The sequence below is a fragment of the Mastomys coucha genome, unplaced genomic scaffold (genome assembly GCF_008632895.1).
Source record: "Mastomys coucha isolate ucsf_1 unplaced genomic scaffold, UCSF_Mcou_1 pScaffold15, whole genome shotgun sequence".
NCBI lineage: Eukaryota > Metazoa > Chordata > Mammalia > Rodentia > Muridae > Mastomys > Mastomys coucha.
Genome location: NW_022196897.1, coordinates 160817083 through 160841908, shown reverse-complemented (window position 1 = coordinate 160841908; position 24826 = coordinate 160817083). Strand labels below are relative to the sequence as shown.

The window sequence follows — 24826 nt, the reverse complement described above, 5'->3', positions numbered from 1 at the left end:
TGTATATTTTGTGACTTTTAAAAATCTGCTCATTCACTACTCATTATCTGTGCCAGGGATTGAACTTGGGGCTGAGAGCAAGCTGAGCACATACTCTTCCGATGATCACTGTTCGCCTATTGTTTTCCCCGCTAGACCTTGCTTGTGCGATGCCATAGAATCGCCAAGACCAATTTCCCCCCTCCTGTGAGAGAGAGCCTGTGTGGAGCCCATGTGGGAGATGGCACTTTCTCCTCCCTCCCCCAGAGTGGAAGGAAGGGCTCTAAGGTCACCACTGGGGAGAACTAGCTTAGGGAGCTCAGACTGGAAGGTCGCTGCCTGGGCCTTGGGTGGCCTTCATTCCTGCCATCCTACTAACCACCCAGCAGAAGAGAGAGGTTGTCATGACTCCCCAAGATGAAAGATTTCAACAGACAGATGCCAGTGTTCATTTGCCTCAGTGACCACTTTATAGCGACAGGGACCAAAACTCTTGTAGCTCCCAGTTTGCTTCTGAGGTCTTATTCTGCTCTCTGGCAGGAGGTATCCAGCAGGCTTTTGAGTCCTGTTGGAAACCTGGGGGATCTGGAAAGGCAGGCAGGCAGCAAGACAGCCATTGTGATTTCTGACTGCCCCCTCGGCACAGGCAGAGGAATGGTGGTAGCCCAGCTGGCCATTGTGCATCGGGAATCTCATACCCACCACCTGGAGAGAGCCTAAGATAAAACACTAGGGAATGTTTCTTACAAAAGAAGAGCTAGCATTGTGGCCTGGGGCTGCTGACTAGAACTCACAGGGCACAGGAGGAAGGGGAAATTCTTCCATTGCGAAACCTAGACTGGCCAGGTCCCACCCACCTCTTTCTCAGTTCCTCATCTTGGAAAAGTCTGGTTAACAGGGACCCTTTCTGGAACCCCAGGGACTCACGATATATGTGCCAAGTGAAATTTTCCTTTAAGAGTAACCCTTGGAAGGATCCCTCTCTGTGAAGGAGAGCTGTCTCTTCAGGAGAAGCCTGGGTCTTTGGGGGGATGGGGTTTAGAAAGCCAGGCTAGAGTCCAATGCTGGGTGTGACCCACACCTTCTACCAGCCTCAGGATATCTCTGTGCGCTCCTAGGGGAGACCTAACCTAATGGATACTGCACCACACTCCAAAGCGGAGAGACAAAAGGATCTGGACTGAGTGGGCCACGGAAGCCTGCCTAGCCCTACCCTGCTCCAGGATGCCTGGGTCCCTGGATAGTAAACTTAAGTTGTGCTGTTAGTCCGTGTTATTACAATGGCTGGTGGCACTGTCCGGTCTGGGGTCTGGTTGTGTAACCCCAGGTTCTGCTGATCCCGCCGATCCCTAGGGAGGCAGATTATCTCCAGGGGGGCTGCCGGGCGGGGCTGGGCGGGGGCAGGAGCAGCGGAGAAGGCCCCGCCCTCGGGGTGTGTCCAACTTGGGCACCTCCTAAAGGACCGGGCGGGGCGTCTCGAGCGCGTGGGCTTGCGGGTCGGGTCAAGAGGTCGAAGGTGCTGCGCGTGATCCAGGATCCGAGTTGGCCCGGAGCAGGAGCATGGCGTCGTCGGGGTCTGTGCAGCAGCTGCGCCTGGTGCTGCTGCTGGTGCTGCTGGCGAGTGCGGCACGGGCCAGCCTCTACTTCCGCTCGGGCCAGAACTGCTACCGTCCCATTCGCGGGGACCAGCTGGCTCTGATGGGGCGCAGGTGGGCGCGGGGCTGTGCCTAGGGAGGAAAAGGGTCAACTTCTAGGCCAGGCGCGCTCCCCCTGACCCTTGGAACCTTACCTCTCTGTGGTGCACCCTGCCTCATGAGGCCTGGGAAGCACAAATCCCATCCCTTCCTTTTGGGATGACTTCCATATCCGGGGAGCTTTGGGGTTTTGCTGATTTGGGCAGTTCTCGCCTCTCTTGCCTTTGTTGGTGAGCACTGTGGTATTTCGGAGATGCTCTGTCACAGTCAGCTTCCAATAGTCCTGGGTTCTCCTGGTGGCTCTTCTGGGTCAAGCTCTGAAACGTCCACATTTTGGGAAAGGGAAGAGGGCCACAGGAGAAATGACTGGATCTGTGGCCCTGGTTGGGGTAGGGAGGGCCCACGTGTTCCAGGGTTGGTTTCCATTGCCATGACCTCTTTCCAGGACCTATCCTCGGCCGCATGAGTACCTTTCCCCAGCGGATCTCCCCAAGAACTGGGACTGGAGAAATGTGAACGGTGTCAACTATGCCAGCGTCACCAGGAACCAGCACATCCCACAGTACTGTGGTTCCTGCTGGGCCCACGGCAGCACCAGTGCCATGGCAGGTGGGTGGCCTGGAGCTCCATGCTAAGCCTAGGGCAGGGCCAGTGCCTTGGCCAGGTGGGTGGCCGCACTTCACCATCCACTCTGCCTTTAGGTAGCCATAGCCTAGGGCTACTGGGGCCCATGATCCTGTACCAGGATTCAAGCTTGGTTTTCCCCTCAGCCAGAGTGAGGTGGCTGTGTCATTCTGGAGTTCTCTCCTGTGGGCTTTCTAGGGCCTGGTGGGACAGGCTTGGACTGGAATCTGATGACAAGTGGCTCCCAGGACCTATCCTTCCTCAGAGCTTGTGACTTCAGCCCTTGAGAACCATGGAACCAGTGTTGCAAAAATCACTGAGCTCACAGTTGGTTTGTGGGGCAAGGAAGTGAAACTGCTTCTCAGTAGCAGTTGGCATTTGGGGTAAACATGTTTCCCAGTTTGAAATGGCCTCCAGCTCTCTTCTTCAAACCTTAGCCTGGCCATCCAAGGGGCAAGTAGAAGGCTCTGTAGGAAGAGAGAGGTCTGCTGAGGCCCACGCTTTCCAGGAGGCTGCCGTGCTCTTCCTTCATGGAGGTCGAGACACCTGTACTGTGTAGATTCAGCTTTGCCATCTCCAGAGATGGTTCCTGGAAACCAAAGGAGAAGGGAGCCCCTGCCCGGGAGTGGGACTCCAGGGGTACTCTCTCCACTGGGTACCTTTTTTGGTCTGCTGTCGGTGTACTACTCCTGGGTTGAGGATTAGTAAAATGAAATTTCATTAGAGAAATGGCAGTGCTCTTGCCTGCAGGGCTTATGTAGGCCCTGCCTGCCAGTTGGCTCTTGGTTGCCAGCCTAGGAAGCCTCTTTCAGGTCTGAAAGACTGCGTTGTGAGGTGAATGGCAGCTGCAGTTCAGCCCACCAGCCTGGACTCTCTCTTTAGGGTGAGGGGTTTCTGTCTGAGGGCAGTCTGTACCCCAGAACTAGCCAGAAGCAGGTGTAGCTGTGGCCCCTTGTAGAGTCACCTCTGAGGGCTGGGGCATACTGCTGCACTTTCAGAAAGAGGAAGAAAGCAAGCAGGTGAGCTGACAAGAGGTGATTATCAAGCGGGGGAGGGGGGTAGGGAGTGGGCAGCCTTAGCAAAGGATTAGAGCAAAGGCCAGGGCACTTAAGAATGGTGTGACTGGACGGGTGTTGGGGAAGTGAAACGTGCCCTTCTCAGCAGAGCATGGCGTGCCTGCGTGAGTGTGACAGGGAGTGGGGGAGATCTGTGGGTCTGCGGAGTGAGGTAAAGGAGGGGGGTGCGGGACGTTGCAGGATTGGGAGAGACGGCCTGCGGCTGTTGGGCCTCCCCCTCTTGGATGGGCACTAGGCCTTACTGAGGTTGTACCTTCCCAATTGCTAGAAGGCAGCGTCCTTGGGGGAAAATAGCTGCTTCATTCATTCTTCTTACATCTCCGACATCTTCGTCAGTAGCAGTCAAGGCCTTGCTTCCTCTTTCGATGAGCAGACTTCAGAGGGGACTTCCGTGGCACCCTGGCCATTTGCCAGGAACAGAGCCGGAGGCCAGTTTACCTTTCCCCATCTCTGGGTTAAGGGGTGTGTAGGTTATTTAATGAAGAGTTTTATTGGATCTGCCAATGGTTGAAGTGGTTAAGCATCCAAAAGGCCTATCTTTGACCGCTCACTTCCGGTAGCTGACAAGAGACCCTTGGTCCCTCCCACCTCTCACTGTATGGTTGCTCATCCCTGTTGGGTTATCTGGAGCCAGCTCCTCCGCCACCTACTTGCTCTTCTCGGTCCTTGAGCCCTCACCAGCCTCACTTCCGCATTGCCTCATGTCGGGATTGAGCCTCACAAGTCAGGCTCTCCAGGCCTTCTAATATCCTAAGGATGGAGTGAGTCCCTCGCTGCGCCACACCCTGCTCTGCCTCCCTCCTAGGTCCTTTGCTTCACCAGCCCCAACACTTCTGAGTTCTGTGTTCCCAGCCATGACCTTTTCCTAACTTTCCTGTGCATCTGCTGCTGCCCTCTGGCCTCCATCCCTATGGCCTTCAACCCCAGACATTCAGGTCATCTTACTCTCTTACTCACCAAGCCCATCCTGCCCCTGAGGACACTCAGGCAAAAGCTTAGAGGTTATGGGACTCACCTTATGTTCCTCTTGCAAATTGGTCACAGGTCCTTTAGGTGTTCCATTAGTCCCTAGTGATGGCACTCCACGGTGTTTTTCCCAAGACCTTGGCTCCTGTCTGGTCTCAGACAATAGACTCCTACAGTATGCCTGCTAGACCCGAGTCCCATCCTATTTCTTTATTTGATACCATCTCAGGATTCCTCTAAGACCAAAGACAGGTCCTTCTCTGACCTCCAGAGCCTGCACAGTCTGGCTCCTCCTCCTCCTTGTCCTCACGTCAGCAGGCCAGCGATAGTCACCTTCATACGCAAGTTGCTCCTCTCCTTTCCTAATGTTCTCTCTCCTCTCCCTGGATGGTGTCTTGGTCATTGCTCCATTGCTGCCAGGAGACACCACAACCAAGGCAATTTTCAAAGACAGCATGTAACCGGGGCCTTGCTTATGGCCATCATGGTGGGAACACGGCCGCAGGCATGGTGCCGGAACAGTAGCTGAGGGCTTAAATCTGATCCATGGTCCTGAGGTAGAGAGCTGTGGGCCTTTTAAACCTCAAAGCCCAACCCCAGTGGCACACCTCCCCCAACAAGGCCACACCTCCTAATTCTTCTCCAAACAGTCCACCAACTAGAGACCAAGCACTTGAGATTATGGGGGCCACTCTCATTCAAGCCATCACAGGTAGACATCTCCCAGGCTGCGCTATGTACACAATAACTTAGCCCCCAGATGGTCCCCACAGCATCTCCTTGAAGTGTTGTCCTGCTTGCCTGCTGCCTGGCTTCCAATGCCATGGTACAAACCCCACAAAACAGAGCTTGCTCCTGCTGGCCACTCCTACCGTGTGTACTGCTCAGTGTGCAGAAGGCGTGAATGGAAATAGCATGATGGGTTGAGGCTGAGGAGGCGGGAGTGCAGTTGTGTAGACCAGCCATCTCAAGAAGCCTGTGGAGTCTGGAGCAATTGGTTGGTCAGGTTGAAACTAGACATTAAGTCAGGTCTAGAAGATGCTAGGCCTGAGGTCATCCAGACAGCCCCTGACAGTGGGTCTTAGCTGAGGTCACCAGAGGAGAGACGTGAGAAGAGGAAACGGTTCTCAGCAAGTCTTGAGAAACACACTGCTGGGGCCGAGTGCAGAAGAGACATCCCAGGCGCTTCAGAAGGCTGGAGTGGCCCCTCAGCTGACCACTCTCTGCAAGAGGCTGTCGGATGTGGAAGGAGAAGGGGTTCGGATGGGTGAGTGGTGTAGAGATTGGGACCCTGACAAGAGTAGCTTGAAAGGCCAGAGAGCAATATGCAAGCAGTGGTGGATCCCTCTGTATCCCCAGTGCTGAGAGGGAAAGCCTGAGGCCATTGAGCTCTGGGAAAGAGGTCTGTGCTCAAAGGTGTCCCCTCACTGAAAGGTGACCTGCTGCTGGGGATGCAGAGGGAAAAGACTAGAGGGAGCCAAGCTTGGGGGAAGGAGGTAGGAGGGAGGGGCCATCTGCCTTGGGCAGCTGGGAGCCTGCTTGCCTTTGGCACAGAAAGACATTCTAGGCACAGAAACAGATCTAAGTGGTGGCAAGACAAGGTCTGCTTTTGTGTTGTTCTGTGGCAAGCCCTCTGAGGTGATGGAGTGTGAGTAGGGTATATAAGGGATGGTTGTAGAAGGTTCTGGACTGGTTAGACGGCAGCCAAATGGGCAGGAACAGAGTGGGAGAGAGTATGGGGGATGGCTCAGAGCTGAAGGTGGTATGGTGGAGGGAAAACAAAGGTAAGCTTTTGCTTTAGGGGAGGAGTGGGTAAGACCATAGGAGAAATGGCCTGGGGTGCATGGTGCTTTGTACTGTGTGTAGAACTTGAGAGTGAAGAGCAAGATGGCTTCTCAGGATGCAGGTCAGCCATCCCCTGGTGGATGTTGTGATAAGCCTCGCTATTTCTTAGTGTGTGGGGGCAGCACATGAGCACTGAGTGCTGTTGACTGGCCCCTCACTGAGACTCACCTGGCTCCCCTAGGCTACCCTTGTCCCCGGAGATGCCCACCCCAGCCTCCTCCGTATGGTGTATCTGGTCTCTAGCTTCCTCACATAAATGGTTTTGTTGCCATCCTGGAGTGATGCTTTACAAGTTCTTGGGGCCTCTAGATCCAGCCCTGCCTCATAGCACTTGCAGATAGACATGCAGACGTCATGGTGCCTGAGGAAGACCAGAGAAGGTCTCTGAAGCCAGAGCTGAGCTGAGGCCTCCACAACTACAAGAACCCTAGGGCATTTGCTGGGGGAACGTGGGTGTTGACCAGAGTGTTGCCTGTTACAGACCGCATCAACATCAAGAGAAAAGGTGCATGGCCTTCCACCCTGCTGTCAGTACAGAATGTCATTGACTGTGGCAATGCCGGATCTTGTGAAGGGGGCAATGACCTTCCGGTGTGGGAGTATGCCCACAAGCATGGCATCCCTGACGAGACCTGCAACAACTACCAGGCCAAGGACCAAGGTAGGCCCTGCCTGTGTTCCCATATTGCTGTACACCTGTCTTGTTCCAAGGGAGAGTGGCCGAGAGCCCGCATTTACCTCGTATCTCTCACACTATTGTCTGGGATGCTGCTGCGGAGGGTTGGGATGGAGGCAGCGGCCCCCAAGAAGAGCTGGTTTCTGGTGCTGGCTCCAGGCTTACCTGATGGTCCTTGTTGAGTTCGGCATGGAGAGATACCAGGAAAATAAGTCCAGACTGGGGATTTAGCTCGGTGGTAGCGTGCTGGCCTACTATACGTGAGGCCCTAGGCTCAATCTCAAATCTTAAAATTAAATAAACAAACAAAAATAAAGCAGAGCGCCGCGGGATTGGAGGTGGCGTGCGCGACCTGGCATTTGGATGGTCGTATGATTGGATGTGGCGTGCGCATGCGCACACCTGGCATTTGGATGGTCGTATGGGCCTTTTATAAGGGGTGGTAGCAGTAGGCCACTGGTCGAGGCACTCTTTTCTCAGAATCTAGAGCACAGAGCAGGTGCTGTGGCTACTTTCTAGGCTACAAGTTATCCAGTCTAGCTGAAATGTAGCACCTACCTGATTCCTGCCCCAGCAGGCCTCAACAAATCATTAATGGGCAGAGCAGCCTGTCCCAGAAACCCATGCTTAGCACATTTGTTTTGAACTGAATTCCTTAGAAACCAAAGGGAAAAAAAAAACAAAAAACAAAAACCTCCCAAACCCAAACCATCCTTAGTGACTTTAAGCGTTGATCCGAAGAGCTCCCTCAGGGCTAGAGAAGGGTGCTCTGAGGATACATAGATGAGGCCATTTGGTCACTCTGTAACAGCCTCTTGGGCTTTACTTACAGAGAAAGAATTCTCTGGTATAATTGGGTGTGTCCTTTGTTCTGGATGGACAAACCCAGCAGGGACAGAGACCCCAGCAGGGGAGCAGATGCAGGGTGGAGGGAAGGCAATGGACTACTTTGTGGGATGTCCCAGGGTCCTTATCCCTTTTCCTTCATTCCCAAACCGGTGCCATCCAGCTGACTGGTGCTAGGTCCCTTTGACCCTCACCAGTGGTTAGGGTCATCAGAACCACTGATCAGTTTCCTCTTCCCAGAGCCTCTGTTCCTGGTGCAGCTCACACGGACTGGTGTCTGGGGGACTAATTAAGTTGATGATGTAATCTTCAAGGAGTTTACTGACTCAGGGAAGGATCTAGACAGACGGACGTACAGATCTAGACAGTCCAGGTCGGTCGGCCTCGGTGTCTTCCTTTGTCTCTTTCCACCTTGTTCTCTCGCTGAGCCTGGAGTGCATCCATTTTGCTAGCCCGGCTGGCAAGCAGACTTCAGAGACCCACTAGACTTCACCACACAGGGCTGGGACGACAGACAGACAGGTGGCATCCTGATGACTTTCTGTGGGTGAACTCAGGTCTTGGAATAACACTTTACTGCCTGACTGATTTCCCAGCCTGTAAACCTAATTTTTTCTTCCTTCATTTTTTTTTTTTTTAAAAAAAAACAAAGTACATTTATTCAGCAACAGCAATACATTGTAGAATTATAATATACAATGTAAAAAGCAGGTTTCTGAGCATCTCCAAATTCCCAGCATGTCAAGCTTTGAGATTTGGGTACAATAAATCACTATTTTATCTTAGATTCCCAGGAATTCTGAAAAATTCCAAAATTAGGATTACTCCCAACATACTTTTAGCAAACTTCACATTCTGTTATTTAGACAGCTATAATTTTTGTTTAACAAATAGAAGTTTAGTAATTTTTAAAAGAGCTATGTCCTGCAGTAGTGTTCAATATAAAACATAATTTACAATTCAGATCTCCATCTACCCAATGAGGCAATGGCTTCATGTGAAATCACTGCCCATTAAGGGTGCATTCTGTATTAAGAATGTGTGATTCCTCCTTGAAAGAACAAAGGACTTACACAAAATATCCCAGCTATATGATGTCACTAGTAAGCATTTTGCCCTTTTTTATTATCCTTTCTTGTTCTCTCCAAGTGTTACACTGTACTCACATGTGCATTTGTTTTCTTATGTGTATATATTATGGGATAGGATCTCCATATGAAGGTGAACAGGGTTTCCTGGGTTTGGGTCACTTTGCTTAATATTATACATGCTAAAGTCCATTCATTATTTCTGCAAAGTTTGTGATTTCACTTTTCTTCCGCATAGTATGGCTTTATATGCACCAGGTCTTTGTTATCCCTTCACCGGCTGATAGGCAGCTAGTTTTATTCCACTCTCTGCCGCAGTGAATAAAGCAGCAGTAAACCTGGACATGCAAAGAACTCCCTGGGAGGGTTTGGGGTCAGTGTATGTGTGCAGAGGTGGAACAGCTGGATCATATGGTAGTTTTATTTTTAATTTTTTGAGGAATCTCCAAACTGATTTCCATAATGGCTGGATTAATTTGCATCCCCACCAGCAATGAATAAGGGTTCCTTTTCTCCAAAACATCCTCTCCAACATTTGTGGTCAGATTTCTTGATGACAGTCATTGTGACAAGGATGAGGTAGTTTCTCAAAGTAGTTTCAATTTGCATTTCCCTGATGGCTCCATGACTAGGGATATTGAATTTTTTTTTCCCCTTCTGGAGACAGAGTCTCACTATGTAGCCTTGGCCCTTCTGGAACTCACTATGAAGACCAGGCCTCAAACTCACAGAGATCCTCCTACCTCTATCTCCCAAGTGCTGGCATTAAAAATGTCTGCCACCATTCCCAGAGCTATTTTTAAATATACTTTTAGCCATTTGTGTTTCTTCTTTTAAAAACTATTTATTTGATGCATGTGGCCATTTGTTGACTGGCAGTTTTGCTTCCTATTTAGTGTTTGAAGTGTAGCTGGGGAAGGGTTTTCTCCTATCCTGTGGGTCCTGGGGAAGGGTTTCTCCTATCCTGTGGGTCCTGGGGAAGGGTTTCTCCTATCCTGTGGGTCCTGGGGAAGGGTTTCTCCTATCCTGTGGGTCCCGCGCTCTGCCGAGTGTTTCCTTGGCTGCACAGAAACGTGTATTTTCAGGTGGTCTCATTTGTTATTTGGGGCTACTCATTTGTTATCCCTGTGCTACTGATATTCTATTCAGAGAGTTCTGGCCTACCCCTGTATCTTTTTTTTTTTTTTTTTTTTTTTTTTTTGGTTTTTTCGACACAGTGTTTCTCTGTGTAGCCCTGGCTGTCCTGGAACTCACTCTGTAGACCAGGCTGGCCTCGAACTCAGAAATCCGCCTGCCTCTGCCTCCCAAGTGCTGGGATTAAAGGCGTGCGCTACCACCCCCCGGCCTACCCCTGTATCTTAAGGGGGATTTCATACATCTTTGTCCAGAAGTTTGTGTTTCAGGCTTTAAGTTGAGGTCTTCGGTCCCATTTGAGTTGATTTTATGTGGGATAAAAGGTACAAATCTGACTTTTTCTCGGGGCGTATGTGGTTTTCCCAGCATCGTTGCTTGACTGGGGTTTTTCCCGGTGTATATTTTTGCCTCCTTTGTCAAGAATTAAGGGGCATAGTGTTGTCAGGTCTGTCCAGCTGTTCTGTCCAGCTATCTCTGTTACTGTGTCAGTACTAGTTTTGATCGCTATAGCTCTGTAGTGTAAACTGAGGCCAGGACTCAGGCCAGGCAGTGTACCACCTCTAGCAATGCTCTTAATCTTGGGGCTGCTTTAGCTGTTCCTGTAAACCGAGTGCTGATGCTTCTCAAGCCAAGAAGAGGATGCATGTCTTTAAATTAAGTGCTCTGGCCTGTTCAGTCACTAGCCCGCAGTGCAATCGCCTGGTTAATTTTAATAATCTGATTGCATTCACTTTTCAATTCCAACATGCTGTGAATCCTCCTGGCCTTTAAAGGGGAAGAGAAGGGCAACTGTAGAGGGTCCTGCTATGTGCTAATCAGCTTGTTCTTGTTCTGCCAAGGCCGGGGCGGGGGAGGGGCTCCTCTCCTCTGCAGCTAAGAGGAGGTGTAATTAAGCAGCACCTGAGAGCTATATGCCTTCCGCCATCAGCTAATGAATGGCAGGCTAAATCAGAAAAGTGCAGAGGGTGGGGCGGGCTTCCTCAACGGGTTAATGAGGAGATGGTGTCATGCTGACTTCTTGTGTTGTAGACTGTGACAAGTTTAACCAGTGTGGGACCTGCACTGAATTCAAAGAGTGCCACACTATCCAGAATTATACCCTCTGGAGAGTGGGTGACTACGGCTCCCTGTCAGGGAGGGAGAAGATGATGGCGGAGATCTATGCCAATGGTCCCATCAGGTAAGGAGAAGGTAGTGGTGAGGCCACACTTAGATCTGTGCACATGCATGCACCTTGTTCGCCCTTCCTATCTGGCCAGTGTGACCCCAGAACTTGAGCACCAAATGACCTTCTCTGCCTGTGAAGATGTTGGCTTTCTTAGCTAGTCTGCCCCAGGGAACTTCTATGTAAGCTAGAGGCCCCTGGCTGTGGTCAGTCTGGATGTCAGTGGAAGCAGGATTCGGACTACTGTAGCCTGAGTCACACAAGCGCCCATGTGCTGCTTACGCTGATAACTTTTCACAGCTGTGGGATAATGGCAACAGAGAAGATGTCTAACTACACTGGAGGCATCTATACTGAGCACCAGGACCAGGCCTTTATCAACCATATCATCTCTGTAGCTGGCTGGGGCGTCAGCGAAGATGGCATCGAGTATTGGATTGTCCGAAATTCATGGGGTGAACCCTGGGTGAGGTATTTTTCTTTGTTAAGGTTAGACCAGAGTCCACAATCCGTCCTCAGCTCTGTGGAGGGCTGGCTGCAGCTATGTCACCAGCACACAAGCAACTTCTGGGGTCTGACCTCAGGACTGTGCAGGACTGCTGCTGTCTTGTGCATTGCTGGGTGTTAGAAGCCCTGAGACGCCGGCCAGTGGCTCCTCCCCAAGCCCCAGCGCCCAAGAACAGGCAAGGCTGGGGTCAAGTAGTCATAATGGTGGCGGTTGGCTGGCTACTCCTTGAGAACCAGTTCATCCTTGCTCCTGCCATGTTTTTCAAGAATACTTTTGTGCTGGGTCAGAAGTCCAGGGGAGGAAAAGTGCTGATTTTGGCTTTAGGACACAGTATTAACAGTTAATTGTTTCAGACACAGGAATACCCTGAAATAGTGAAAGGGGGGGGATGATAAAATGTCAGCCATGTTTACTGAATGGCCACAGTAGGGTATTACCAGGGATTAATAATTGTGTTATTTAGCTGCCTGTAGAGCGCCCTCCAGTTAAACATTAACTGAGAGGCCTGTAACAGAGCTTTGCTGCTTCTGTGGGGCTGATGGGGCTTGTCTGGACCTCAGATTCTACAGTGCCAGGCTAATGATGGTGGCTGAGGGCAGGGTCTACAGAACAGAGGAGCCATGTCCTGAGGCATAATGCCAAGTTCTTGCTCTTTACAGGGTGAGAGAGGCTGGATGAGGATCGTGACCAGCACCTACAAGGGAGGGACAGGTGCCAGCTACAACCTCGCCATTGAGGAGGCCTGCACATTTGGGGACCCCATTGTTTAGGCAGATGTCTCTGGAAGCAATGCTGTGAACCATGACAGGAGGGGGTGATTACCGACACGGGACATGTCCAGACAGCTAAAAACAGTGCTTGTGGACATGAGGACCAGAGTATGGCCTGCATCCCGAGAGGAGATGGATGGTAAAAGATGAACCACAACTGCACTGGGGCCCTCCAGGCCTGCTCCCTCCATCACTGAACCCTCCAGGCCTGCCTTCCTTCAAGGAGCCTTTCAGGCCTGCCTCCTCTTCTACTATGCTTGCCTTCAGCCACCCGGAGAAGACAGCTATGAGCTAGGACAACTCAGCTTATCACCAGCTCTGGTGTTACCCTGGAATCCATAGGAGGGGGAAAAAGTCCAGATTGCCTAAGAGATGAATAAAATATCTGGCTTCACCATGCTTGTATATTTTATTTACATGAGGATAGCATACAAGGACACACACTTGGAAGCTTAAGCAATAAAATAACCGACTGTCTGGGTCATAGGAAGGGAACTTACACAAACCCTTCATGGGAGCGTCCCAGCTGCTGGATTCCCACTACCCAGAGGCCCACTGGGTTCCTCTCCAGAGGTGGCACGCACATAACTAGCATGTGACATGTAGCATAGAGCCACACCGTAATACAGAGGGGCTGTCTACCACAGAAGCTACCTTTGAGAGAAGCTGCCTGCTCTTTCCCAGCAGGCCCTGCTTCCAGGAGGCTGGCACGGAGCCTCTTCACAGAGCAGCTTTCTGAACCAGTCCTCTGGCCCCCCAGCCTCCGGCTGGCACGGAACTGGTCCCCCAGCCCCCGGCTGGCATGGAAGGTTCGGCTTCAGTTACAGATGCTCTCAGTTCACCACGATAAAGTTAGACTTGCAGTGAGCTGCACAGAAACACATGGCTACTGCATTAGAACAGGTGAGGAGTAAGGCACCGTGGCACAGGGCACTTCAGGGCCTTACCAATGAACTAACAGGTGAGGAGTAAGGCGGACCACCGTGGCACAGGGCACTTCAGGGCCTTACCAATGAACTCCGTCACGGGATCATGTTCGCCCTCTGCCTTGATTGTGCCCGCGATGCTGTCATTTTCCAAGATGGGGAGGAAAAGTTGCACAAAGTCTGAGGTGTATGGAGGAGCGATGACATCCAGAACCTAGTGGGGGAGACCTCAGGGTTACTGCACCTGCTGGTGTGGAACACAGCACTCCATAGTAGTCAGGGAGGTGTGAGAGGCCCTGCCGGCCCCGGGGCTTTCCCAGAGACACCCCAGCCTCCACCTCTTAGGCAGAGGACACAGCTGAGATGTACACAATTACCAAAAACATGGATCTCAGAGTTGGGAATCGCACAGCCACCACTCAGCCATAAGGGCTGGGCTAGTGGAGAGTGACCCGTGCCCCCGCGGTGCGCTCACTGCTGACCTCAGTGACAAAGTATCGGATGAGTGAGATGTCAGTGTCCAGCTTCTCCAGACATTTGCGGATATAACTGACCACAGGCAGGACGTAGCCGCGGCTCAGCAGGTGCACCATCCTGTCCAGCAGGGTCTTTTTCAACTCGAGCTGTGGAAGGACAGGGACCAGGAGCAGGTCAGAGCTGCAGCTCTCCCAGCGTGGAGAAACTCTGGGGTGCAGCTCACCTGCTCCATCACGTCTAGCTGGGAGTGCTCGGTCTCAAAAAGCTTAACAAGCAGCTGCAGAACCTGGGGGTGCAGGAGCTGGTGGCAGGTGCTGATCTGTGGGCATCCGGAAGGGTAACACGAGGAGTATACACATTGTCACACCCACCCAAAATGGCTCACTGTCGATGGGAACACCGCTTGTCGGCTTCTAGGCCTTCCTTCCCTTAACACTTGATAAAAACACATCTACAGTCAAGTGGAACTAGGTCCTTAAGGAAAAGCTGGTAGGACACAAACTAACCCAGCGCAGAGGTCTAAGACACAGATCACTATACGCATTTTACAAGTGCTCCTTCCGACCTCTTACCTCATCCAACAAGGCCAGGTGAACTGGCGTGTGATCGGTCTGTAGCTGGAAGTACCTTGGCTCTGACACAGTCCAGTCTACCCACTTGAGCACACCCATCGCCACCACTGGAAACCTACAGGCAGAGTGGGGAAACTGAGGCTGAAATACGCCAGAGCAGCAAACAGTTGGGAGTCAGAAAAAGCAGTGTCTGTGGACACAGTGGCTCCTTTACTCTGCCCTGAGGTAATGGCTCGTGATAGAAGTGGCTTGACAGGGATCCCTCACAAGGATCTGAGTCTCAGCTCCTTCAACCCACCAGAGTAATCACAAAGGAAATGATCATGCAGAGTGTGGTGCGTGGCAGCCTGGGCTCCGGTTCACCTTTATGTCAGACCCTTCCTTAGTCCCCAGGAAAGGGAAAGAGGCAAGTGCCGAGGAGGGTACAGTGCCCAGGACATGCTGAGGTACTCAGTCACAAGTCATTCCTGTCCAGGCAATGCTTGCTGGCTCAACAGTGAGATTACAGATGAACCCAGTCTCTCTAATTCTGGAGTCCTTTCTTTAGTCTACTCTGAAGAGGCTGGGCACATTCCTGGCCAATGAGCCTTCCTGCTGCTGCAGCTGCTAAGGTCCCCATGTGTGCTTAAGAAACCCAAGTTCCTCTTGCTTTCTTAGTGCAAGAGTACGTGCGCTAACCATGGAGCATGAGGACTTGGAACTCCGGGGACTGGATGGGGGAACAGGTGTCAGTCACCTAACGCACTGCCGAGTGGCGGCAGCCACACTCACCTAACGCACTGCCGAGTGGCGGCAGCCACACTCACCTAATGCACTGCAGAGTGGAGGCTGTCACACTCACCTAACGCACTGCAGAGTGGCGGCTGCCACACTCACCTAACGCACTGCAGAGTGGCGGCTGTCACACTCACCTAACGCACTGCAGAGTGGCGGCTGCCACACTCACCTAATGCACTGATAAAGCGTGCTCAGCTCAGCCACCAGCTCAGAGGCCCCTTTGTTCTCATTGCAGCACAGATTGTGGACGGTTTCTATAGCCTTGGACGTGGACTTGAGCTCATCTTTGCCAATGCTAACCCGCTTGTTCTGAAAGCATACAAGCCGGTGAGGGATAATGGGAGTGTGGCCTTGCTGTGGGTATCCCAGCATGGCCTCTTTTCTCCCCAAGTCCCTTTCCCTGTTTCCACAGTCAAAACTCCGCTCAACTGTCAGAGCACACAGTCATACAGCCCACAGCAACCAATCCGAGGCTGCTGACTGGGTGGCCCAGGAAGTCCTGGCATTCCTACAGGCACCGGACTCTCACTCTGTGCACGATGGTAAAGGTACTTCCAACGTTGGGTAGGCTGGAGATTCCTTGCTGCCCACATCCCTACACATACAGATCTAGGAGGCCACTGGTCGGAGAGCGCTGACCGTACCTTCTTCCAGGTCTCAACCACACTGGCAGCATAAGCCAGGATGTGGATGTACTTGTGCTTGTGATCCTGGTTGATCTTGGCCCCTGGCTTGAAGAGCGACTGCATGAACAGGTCCAGGAAGGCTGGCACCCGGATCTAAGGAGAGGCACACCTGGGAGTGGGCTAGAAGGGAGGCCCTGGCTCTCCCAACCATAGGGTTCTGACAGAGGAAGGCTGAGAGGAAGGGCAGAAAATGACAGTTTACTGGCATAGGATGTACCTGTGTGGTGAACCGTTTGCCTAGAATGTGACAGACCCTGGCTTCAACTGCAGTAGTGCCAGAGAGAAAGGTTGGGAGGAGGGCTTATGCCAGGTGGAGCCATGTTTGTAACCCCAGGCACTGAGAGGGGCTAGGGCAGGACAGCTGGCTCTGCTTGAGACCAGCCTGGGCCAGAGAGTGAGACCTTGTGTCTAACAACATCAATAAAAACTACCTGGACCAAGATCACCATGCATGGTCTTAAGAGAATGAAGGGAACCTGGAGGCCCCGAGCCACCTGACATCTGGTGTGGCCTCACTGAATCGCGCAGGCAGCTTACGAGTTCCACAGGAGGAGGGTCCATGCTGGTGAACATCTTGAACAAGACAGTGATGTCTGCAGGATTCAGGGCTCCTCTGGACAGCATGGCGCCAAGCGCCTGGCAGGCACGGGGATAGGAAGCCGCTGTGCCCAAGGCCAGTGTGATCTGACTGGCATCATGGCCTCTGGTTGGAAAACCACACACCATCACTACCAGCCTTCTCTTCTTTCACTTTTGAACATCCATGACTGAGCTGTTAGGACCCTGTGCTTTCCCACGGCTCTGCTATCCACTCCTCCACCAAACTGACCCCTGCGAACAACAGTGAGCTGCGAAAGACCCTCATGTGGCTACAGCCTCCATGAGGGAGTCACACACGCTGCATACGTCAGCAGAGGAGACTCAGCGGCAGCAGTGAAGTGCCTTGGGCTCCCGGAGACAGGCTGGACTGTTTTCATGTCAATTCATCCTACCACATGTGTGCACAAGTGCACACGCCCAGCCTACCAGCGCAATCGTATCCTTAGGAAAATGGCCACCACCAAGGCCAGCAAGGCCTAGGGACTAGAAGCTACACTGAGTTCAGCTCCACAGGTAAATAAAAATGGCCTAGAATTGATGGAGCTGGAAACTAGGCTGGAGTCCTAGGACTTGGGTCTGAGGAGAGGGAGGCAGGAGCGGGGCAAGCAGATGTCTCACTTCTCCTGAGCGAAGCGCTGGACTTCTTGAGCAACCCTGCGCACTGCAGAACCGCCCTGTTCCTCCTGGGCCAGCACGGACATCATGGCCTGTGCAAACAGGTACGTGTGCTCCCCATGGCACACCATCTTCTAGAAAATGACAGGGAGACAGAGTTCAGGTCACAGTGTAAGTGCAGAGAAAGGAGTTTCTGACCTGGAGAATCTTCAGAGTGAGGACATCTCATGCCAGTGCAGACTGACCTCAGCCAGGCCCCTATAGCCTGAGACTCAGAGGGACTTACTGCAAACTCGGGGAGATTTTTCTCAAGGTTTTCTTCTCCTCCATCCAAGATTGTGGCTAGAGAGGTCCGAAGCACCCTGGAGAACACTTCCAACTGCTGGCAAGCCGTGGACACGCTGGTGATCTCCCCTTGGTACCCCGCATCAGAAATGAGCTGCCACACAACCCAAAGCCCAGGGTCAGCACCTGGGCCCACCTTTCAGAGCTATGAGCCTGTCAACACTGTAGGGACTGAGCCAAGCAAGAACTGGGCTTAATCCCCAACTTTTCTTTTCTTTCTTCTTTTTTTTTTAAGTCGAAATTTTCTTTTCTTTTCTTTTCTTTTCTTTTCTTTTCTTTTCTTTTATTGTTATATGTAAGTACACTGTAGCTGTCTTCAGACACACCAGAAGACGAAGTCAGATTTCATTATGGATGGATGTGAGCCACCATGTAGTTGCTGGGATTTGAACTCAGGACCGGCGGAAGAGCAGTCAGTGCTCTTAACCGCTGAGCCATCTCTCCAGCCCAATCCCCAGCTTTTCCTATGCTTCATGCTGTGCCACCATCTAGGTGCTTGCCTGCCCATACTCACAGGTCTCCTGGGCCTTGGTGTCTGAAAGAAGGCAGCCAGGTCAGGTCTGCCTGAGGCCTGTTGGCACATATGCCCAATCTAAGCCCCCCAAGGTGAGTGTGCCCCACTGAAACAGTCAGTGCGAGCGCCCGAGAGCTGCCCTGCTTCTCGTCTTTTCTGGACTGCAGGGTTCTCCCTACCTTCACGGTGAAGTTGAGCATCAGACAGTCAGGATGGGCCTCCGCCAGCTTATAAAAGAGATCTCTCCATGTTGTGTGTGCGATCATCTGCTCAAGCCAAGCTGGGGTCTGCCAGAGACAAAGGACAAGGCCAAAGACCTCACTTTAGACTCGGAAGAGCTATGGGCAGCCCCAGCCTGGGGAGAAGCAGGGCTCGCCTGGCGCATGTAGCTTCACCTCACGGTTGACTCCCTGGATGCCCATTCATAACTATGGAAAGACGTGCCTAACTGGGCAGGGTACACAACATGCTTCCTGGAAGGTACATGAAAAGTCCTGTGGAAGCACGGATCCCTGGAGCCACATCATGTACTCATGCTTACCAAGGCCTGTGCCTTGGTAGGAGAGAGGAAGGTGAGACTGCCACTGCCTGGGCGCAGTGGGGCTCCCAGAGCAGCCGGGGTCACCTGGGACCACTGGCTGGTCCTGAAGGAAGGCCTGAAGCCGCCCGCAGCAGTCTGTGATGTTCCCTAGACCTTCCTTCCTACCCTGCCTTCCTCCACCAGGGGCTGAGCCACAGACTGGATCCCCAGGATTTACACACACTCTGTACACGATCTGCTCCATGGTTCCCTGTGGACCTAATGTTCATCAGTGCTTGCATCTTGGAGGACCTCCTTGCACCTTCAAGTCAGACCTGCACGCAGTAGTTGGAGGAGGCAACGGGCGCTCCTAGCCTCAGCAGTGGAGCCTCCCATGCAAACACCTCACTCCCCAGGGTGTAGAGAGGAAGCTGGCAAAGGCAGTGGCATGCTTGGGCAAGGACAGCGTCCCTCACCTCTCCTTCTTCAGTGAAAATAGAATCTGCTTTCCGAGGGTCAAAGTGCTTGATCAGCAAACTCTTCAAGTGGTTTTCCACAGTCTCCTGTACCTGCACTGGCTCAACACCTGGGAGAAAACGGAAGCTTTACCTGAAGCAGCACCCCCCCTCCCCCAGCCCCAAAACACTACGGCCAGTCTACCACCACTCCACCACCACCACAACAACGGCGGCGAAGATTCTGGACCCCGTAGAAATAGTTTCTAAGTCTATTCAGTGGTAACACCCCAAAAGAAACCCAGTATGGATCCATGAGCTGTCTGCCCTTTCTGTATGGCCAAGAAAGATATCTTCAAATTCCCACTCGTCAGACACGAGAGTGCCAGGTGAGAAGCTCAAAGTACACTCCGGGCCTGCGGAGGTGGCAGGTGCAGTCGAGAGCCACACGAGGATCCAGTCACCCTGACAGCCGTGAGGCAGCTGGTTTCCGGACAGTGCTTGAATGACGTCAGTGTACCCAATTCAGTGGATTTACAGTAAGGCTCTGTTCTGATCACATTAGCTAAAAGCCATCATCAGAGCCAGTCCTAAATGATCCATCATTTAGCGCTGGCTCTAACAGGCCTCTTGAAAGGAGACACTGAACACACACCGCGTAACCCTGTAATTCAATGGCTGGGGAAGCGGCTCGGTGAGAGTCAGTTCGCAGGCTACCTGCAAACCCAGCATCTGAGTCATAGCTCAGGGCCGAGCGCACAAAGGAGCGCACAAAAGAGTCTTGGAAGCCAGGAATGCTTGGAAGGCTGATTTATCAGCACTGGAAGGAGTTAAAGGTCTCTTGAAGGAAATGAGCAGAAGCTGGCTGGCTGGCTCAGTGGTTAAGAGTGCTTCTCATACAGTCACGACACGGGGACCAAAATGTAGGTGCCTGGAACCCATGCAAAGATGCCAGGTGGGCACGGTGGGCACCTTGTAACCCAGCACTCAGCAGGGAAGACGGGGAGCCGCAGCAAGCTGGCTAATGAGACTAGCCATCTCAGCAAGCCCTGGGTTCGACTGAGACCCCACGGTAATGAGTAAGGTAATAAAGCAATCTAAGGAGACTCCAAATTCAACCTTGGATTTGCATATGTGCACATCAAACCCATGTGCACACATATGCTTGTGCACCTGCCTCCCCCCGCCACACACACACACACACACACACACGTAAGTGGAAAAAGAAACAGGAGGGATAAGTGGCCAGGACAGGATTGCCCTCCCAAGCACCTGTCTGAATGAGCCACTCGGCCAGCAGGTTCACAGTCTGCGCCACCGCTGTATAGTTCTCAGATAAGAGCTGGATGACATTTTCTGGAGACCCTCCTGCCTGGAAATACCTGGGGAGAGCAAAAGGTCAGCTTTTACACTGAGTAGACACAGAGGGGCTAGGGTAGACAGGTGGGCAGGACAGGCAGTGGGGGTTCAGGTTCTTCTAAGGGACCGAGGACTCTAGCCGTCTTCCCTGCCCAGATCAATTCATCACAAAACTCTCCCTGCACCCGAGTGTGCACACCGCTCACTTGCCCACCCGCTCACTCGCTCGCTCGCACACACCTCTTCAGAGTGTTGAAGATGGAGGGCTCCATGATATAGTCCCGGGTGGAGAACTTATGCAGGCACTCCTGCTGCACCTCAGCATCGTCCTCCCCTTCTCCGGAGTCGTCTTCCTGATGCTGGGAAAGGCAAGAGTCCGGAGAGGCCTCCTTAATAGAGAAATGACCTGCACTCTTGCTTTAGAGATTTCAAAGACCATTTTCAAAGTGTCACACATATGATTCCATCTGACCCTATAACAACCTCACAATGTGAGCTAGACAAGTGGCAGCTTCAAAGGGGGTCAGGAACCACACAAAGCAGGCTGCCTGGCCAGTCCACAGTGGTGAGTCTGGTACACCATGCAGGGCATCTTCTTTACACAAATGCACTCATAACTCCATTCCAGTCAGGAGTGGAGTCTATGAGCTGGCCTAGGGAGGACTAAGAGTAACAGTTGACATTCAGCTCAACAGTCAGCCATCACCGCTACTCCACATGCGCTACCAGACGCTCTCCAACAAAGAGTAACAAAGTGATTCTGACAGTAAGAGCCACCAACTTATACTTACTATCACCAACCCTCCAAATAGGCTTGCCTAGATTTAGAGCTATTTCTAGCTGGAGGCCACCCATGCAGGCTGTCTGACCTGCTAACAAATACATGGCATGGTGGACTGAGTGACCTCGGGTCTGGCTGGCTGCAAAGCTGTCGTTATAGCGGCAAGCAGATGCTCTGTAACTGTGACTGCACTGAGTCTGGGAACCTAAAAAAATCCGAGACATGGCGTTTCCATGGGAGGAGTTCACAAAGTCGGAGGCCAGCCTCCAGGCAACTGACGTAATGAGGTAAGAGCCAGGCTGGGAACCAGCCAAAGAGCCACACCCAATCCTCTGCCTGTTCTTGTGAATAAAACTTTATTGAAACATGATGATATCCACTCTTGTGTATTATTATCTGTGACTACTTCCCCTAATCTGGTTGTTAAGTAGCCATGAAACAGTCCCACACAACCTAAGACACACACAATGTGGCCACACAACCTAAGACACACACAATGTGACCACACAACCTAAGACACACACAATGTGGCTCCTTACAGGAACTTTGTCCCCGTGGTCTAGACTCTGAAAGCAACGTGCTAGGAGCAGTCAGCCCAGCTTCGTTCTGACCACTGGGGTGTATTCTCTCGGACCGCATTTGTAAAGGGTGCTTGCAGAAGGCTACCCTTCACCCTGAGAGCCATTCATATGTTGTCAGCATTTCCAGGCTTCTACCCTGTCCCCTAGCCCAACAATATCTCTCCAACACACCAGGCCATAAAGCTGCTCCCATGTCTACAGCTTCTCCTGGCTGGACTTGTCTTGACCTCTTCAGATTCAAGCACGCAGCACTCTTTTTCCCACGCCACATCCCAGCAGGACTCCGAACTCTGGAAGTTCAGCTGATCCTATCTTTGCCTGGAAACAGGTCAGCCCGCCCAGCTATACTTCAACAAAGACTCCTCTAATCATCCACATGCCACCCAGAAACCTTGGATGTGTCCTCAGTTTCTCCTCCTCTCTCTTCTCTCCTACTTCGTGCCAGCAAGCCCCATATCCCACACTCTAGCTCCCCTTCGAGGGACAAAGCAGGTATTTCTTTCCTCTTCCTTCCTTTTCATATGCTTCCTGAAGCAACACCTCCACAGCCTCAACCTGTCACCCCAGGAAATCGCCTTTCATATTGATGCTACCTTCATTAAGTCACAAATCAGACCTAGCTGCTTAGTTCTGTTTCCCTCAGCAGGGAAAAGAATCCCAAGCTCTAGTTAACTGTGTCCTGCTTGCCTGTGCAGTCTCAGTACTGTCATTCCTGTGTGCATCCTGCGGCCATCTCACCTACGTGTCTATAAGTCAACTGCTCTGAGCTTCCATCATCCGGACTCAACAGCACTGTAGGCTCCCGACACCTTGTGCTATCCCCAAACTAGGGAAGATGGACCCAGCTCAAGCCTCCATCTTCCATCCCTTTGGACTTTCGCCCCTTCAAGTACAGTCAGAGAACAGAGATGAAGCAAGTGTGCAATTGCAGGGGCGTGCAGTGTTTTCACACTGTAACACTCCCATCTACAGATGTGAACCATACTCACAGTTACTCAGGACACTTAAATTGCAAGGGTTTTGTTTTGTTTTTGTTTTGTTTGGTTTGGTTTTTCAAAACAGGGTTTCTCTGTATAGCCCTGGCTGTCCTGGAACTCACTCTGTAGACCAGGCTGGCCTCGAACTCAGAAATCCGCCTGCCTCTGCCTCCCAAGTGCTGGGATTAAAGGTGTGCGCCACCACTGTAGTTCTGACACCCTGCTGGCTCATCACTCATCAGGGAGAATGTATTTGGGTCAACAGATCAAACCTGAGTCATAAAGACTGAAATTCAGTGGACTCTCGGCCAGGCTCTGCCACGCCTAACCCTCAACAGACACAAAACATGGAAGACAACCACCAAGCTAATCCACAGTGTACTTTCTTGTGTCCGTGTGGTCTCCTGATAGGCTCCTGTGTGTACCTTGTGTGTAGATGTTAGCGATCAAGGTTGGAAGTCTTCTCCTTTTTGAAGGTCTCTCGCTAAGGAGGTTCAGCTGGCTGTTCAGGGAGCTCCAGGGATCCCCCAGTGCTGCGCTACAGACAAGAAGAGCTACCGTACACGGCTTCTTACGTGGGTGGCAGTTTCTGAACTCAGGACCTAGTGCTTGTGTGGCGAGCACAGTAACTGTGAGACATCCATCCCCCACATTTATCGCATCTGGACCACCGGAGTGACTGAGTCACTGAAGTGGCCACAGACCCAAAGGCCATCACTCAGTCTTCATTCCTTCCTTTGTTATGCCCTGAGCAGGGAGCTGAGACTTTCTGCCTTACGCTACTTATGAATAACACTCAATTCAAACCCTAGAGCAGTGCTTCTCAACCTTCCTAGCGCTGCAACCCTTCAACAGAGCTCCTCATGTTGTGGTGACCTCCATCCATAGAATTACTTCTGTTGTTACTTCATCACTGTAATTTGCTGCTGTTGTGAATCGTAATGTGAATATGCAGGATATCTGATATGCAGCCAGCTAACTTCCAGAGGGGTCACAACCTACGGGGTTGAGAACTGCTGCTCTACAGCCTAGACTGAGATATCACACAAAAGCACTTAGCCCAACATCCAAATTAGCTAACTCAGACTCCATATATCTACCACCAAGTTCCCAAGTGATGCAGTATGCTCTAGCACACAAACAGATGCCCAGAGTCTTAAGTCCTGGTCAGCAGCTCTATAGGACCCCCCGGAAACTACAACTGATGACTGACAGCTCCTGGTCCAGCAACCAACCAACCAACCACTGAGGACTTCCCTCAGTTCCAGAAACCCCTCACCTTCCCTCCATCACCCTCACAGCACCACAGACCCCTTCACTGGTATACCTCACTGCATCTCATATTCATTTAGAGCTCATCTTGCTTTCTATAGAAAAGGAAATTCCCAGGGTCCCTGCACACTGTCCAGAAGAAAATGGGAGGCTTAGGTCAGTCATACACCTGGATGGGTTTCTGATTTCCTAACCCTGGTGTTTTGGGGAACACTGAATGGTGCCAGTCCTCTCACCCAAACCTTGGACAGTCGAGGCTACGAGATCTTTCCTGTTCTGTACTCTGAGGATGAATGAAATCACCCAAAAGTGAAAAAAAAGTACGGTTTTGCAGCACCAGAGAGTGTTTTCCCAACCCCGGGATGCGGCTGGAGTTTGGAGTGAATTTGTTCACTGTATCACTTTGTATCCTCTTCTCCCTTGGAGTCTGTCCTGCCCGCTCGGACCAGGAGGCACCGTGGGTCCCTAATGGGGCAGGACCAGCCTAATCCCTGACTGCAGTTCCTGGACCCACTTCGCTAGGGGCCGGGGTCGGAGGTCAGGGAGTCAAGGGTCACCGGACCCGGTACCCGGGTCTGGCCGGAGCAGGAGCCACGAGGGCAGGGCACAGACCCAGCTTCCTGGCGGAACGCCTACTGCCCTCTCACCTGGCCGCCGTCCGCCTCTTCGCCCCACTCCGGCGCATTCCCGAAGTAGTCTTCTCCCATAATCGTACCCGGCGCTGGACCCGCCATATTTGCCGCGACTTCTCACTGCGCGTGCGCGGGACACAACAAACGGAAGAGCGCGTGCGCGGTTCTGGGCCTCAGGCCAGGCCTGAGAGGCGGAGTTGGTGAGGGGCGGGGTTACGCAGGGGCGTGGCCTATGCTTTAGCCTGCTGGCCAGGGGAGTATCTACCTTGTTGGATCTCGCTCAACAGCAAGACTGCTTGAGTCTCAGTTCTTTGAGTCTTTGCAGAAAACGTCCAAGTTACCTTTTTTCCTTTTTAAGACAGGGTC

General features: G+C 52.1%; 2 protein-coding genes across 2 annotated transcripts; one reads left to right on the top strand and one right to left on the bottom strand.

Moving 5' to 3' along the window:
• The first annotated feature begins 1398 nt into the window (after nt 1-1398).
• Ctsz (cathepsin Z) lies at nt 1399-12765 on the top strand. The gene is made up of 6 exons (XM_031372938.1): nt 1399-1688; nt 2119-2282; nt 6666-6845; nt 10958-11108; nt 11394-11559; nt 12261-12765. Exons 1-6 carry the CDS (start codon nt 1540-1542, stop codon nt 12369-12371), a joined length of 921 nt encoding a protein of 306 aa, XP_031228798.1. The 5' UTR covers nt 1399-1539; the 3' UTR covers nt 12372-12765.
• Nucleotides 12765-24631, bottom strand: Nelfcd (negative elongation factor complex member C/D). The gene is made up of 15 exons (XM_031372937.1): nt 24476-24631; nt 20458-20576; nt 20131-20240; nt 18880-18989; nt 18063-18170; nt 17311-17463; nt 17028-17158; nt 16347-16512; nt 15768-15902; nt 15293-15432; nt 14347-14461; nt 13998-14093; nt 13780-13920; nt 13382-13511; nt 12765-13239 (listed from the first exon to the last, which is right to left on the bottom strand). The coding sequence occupies exons 1-15, from the start codon at nt 24560-24562 to the stop codon at nt 13205-13207; spliced, it is 1776 nt and encodes a 591-aa protein (XP_031228797.1). The 5' UTR covers nt 24563-24631; the 3' UTR covers nt 12765-13204.
• Nucleotides 24632-24826: the final 195 nt, after the last annotated feature.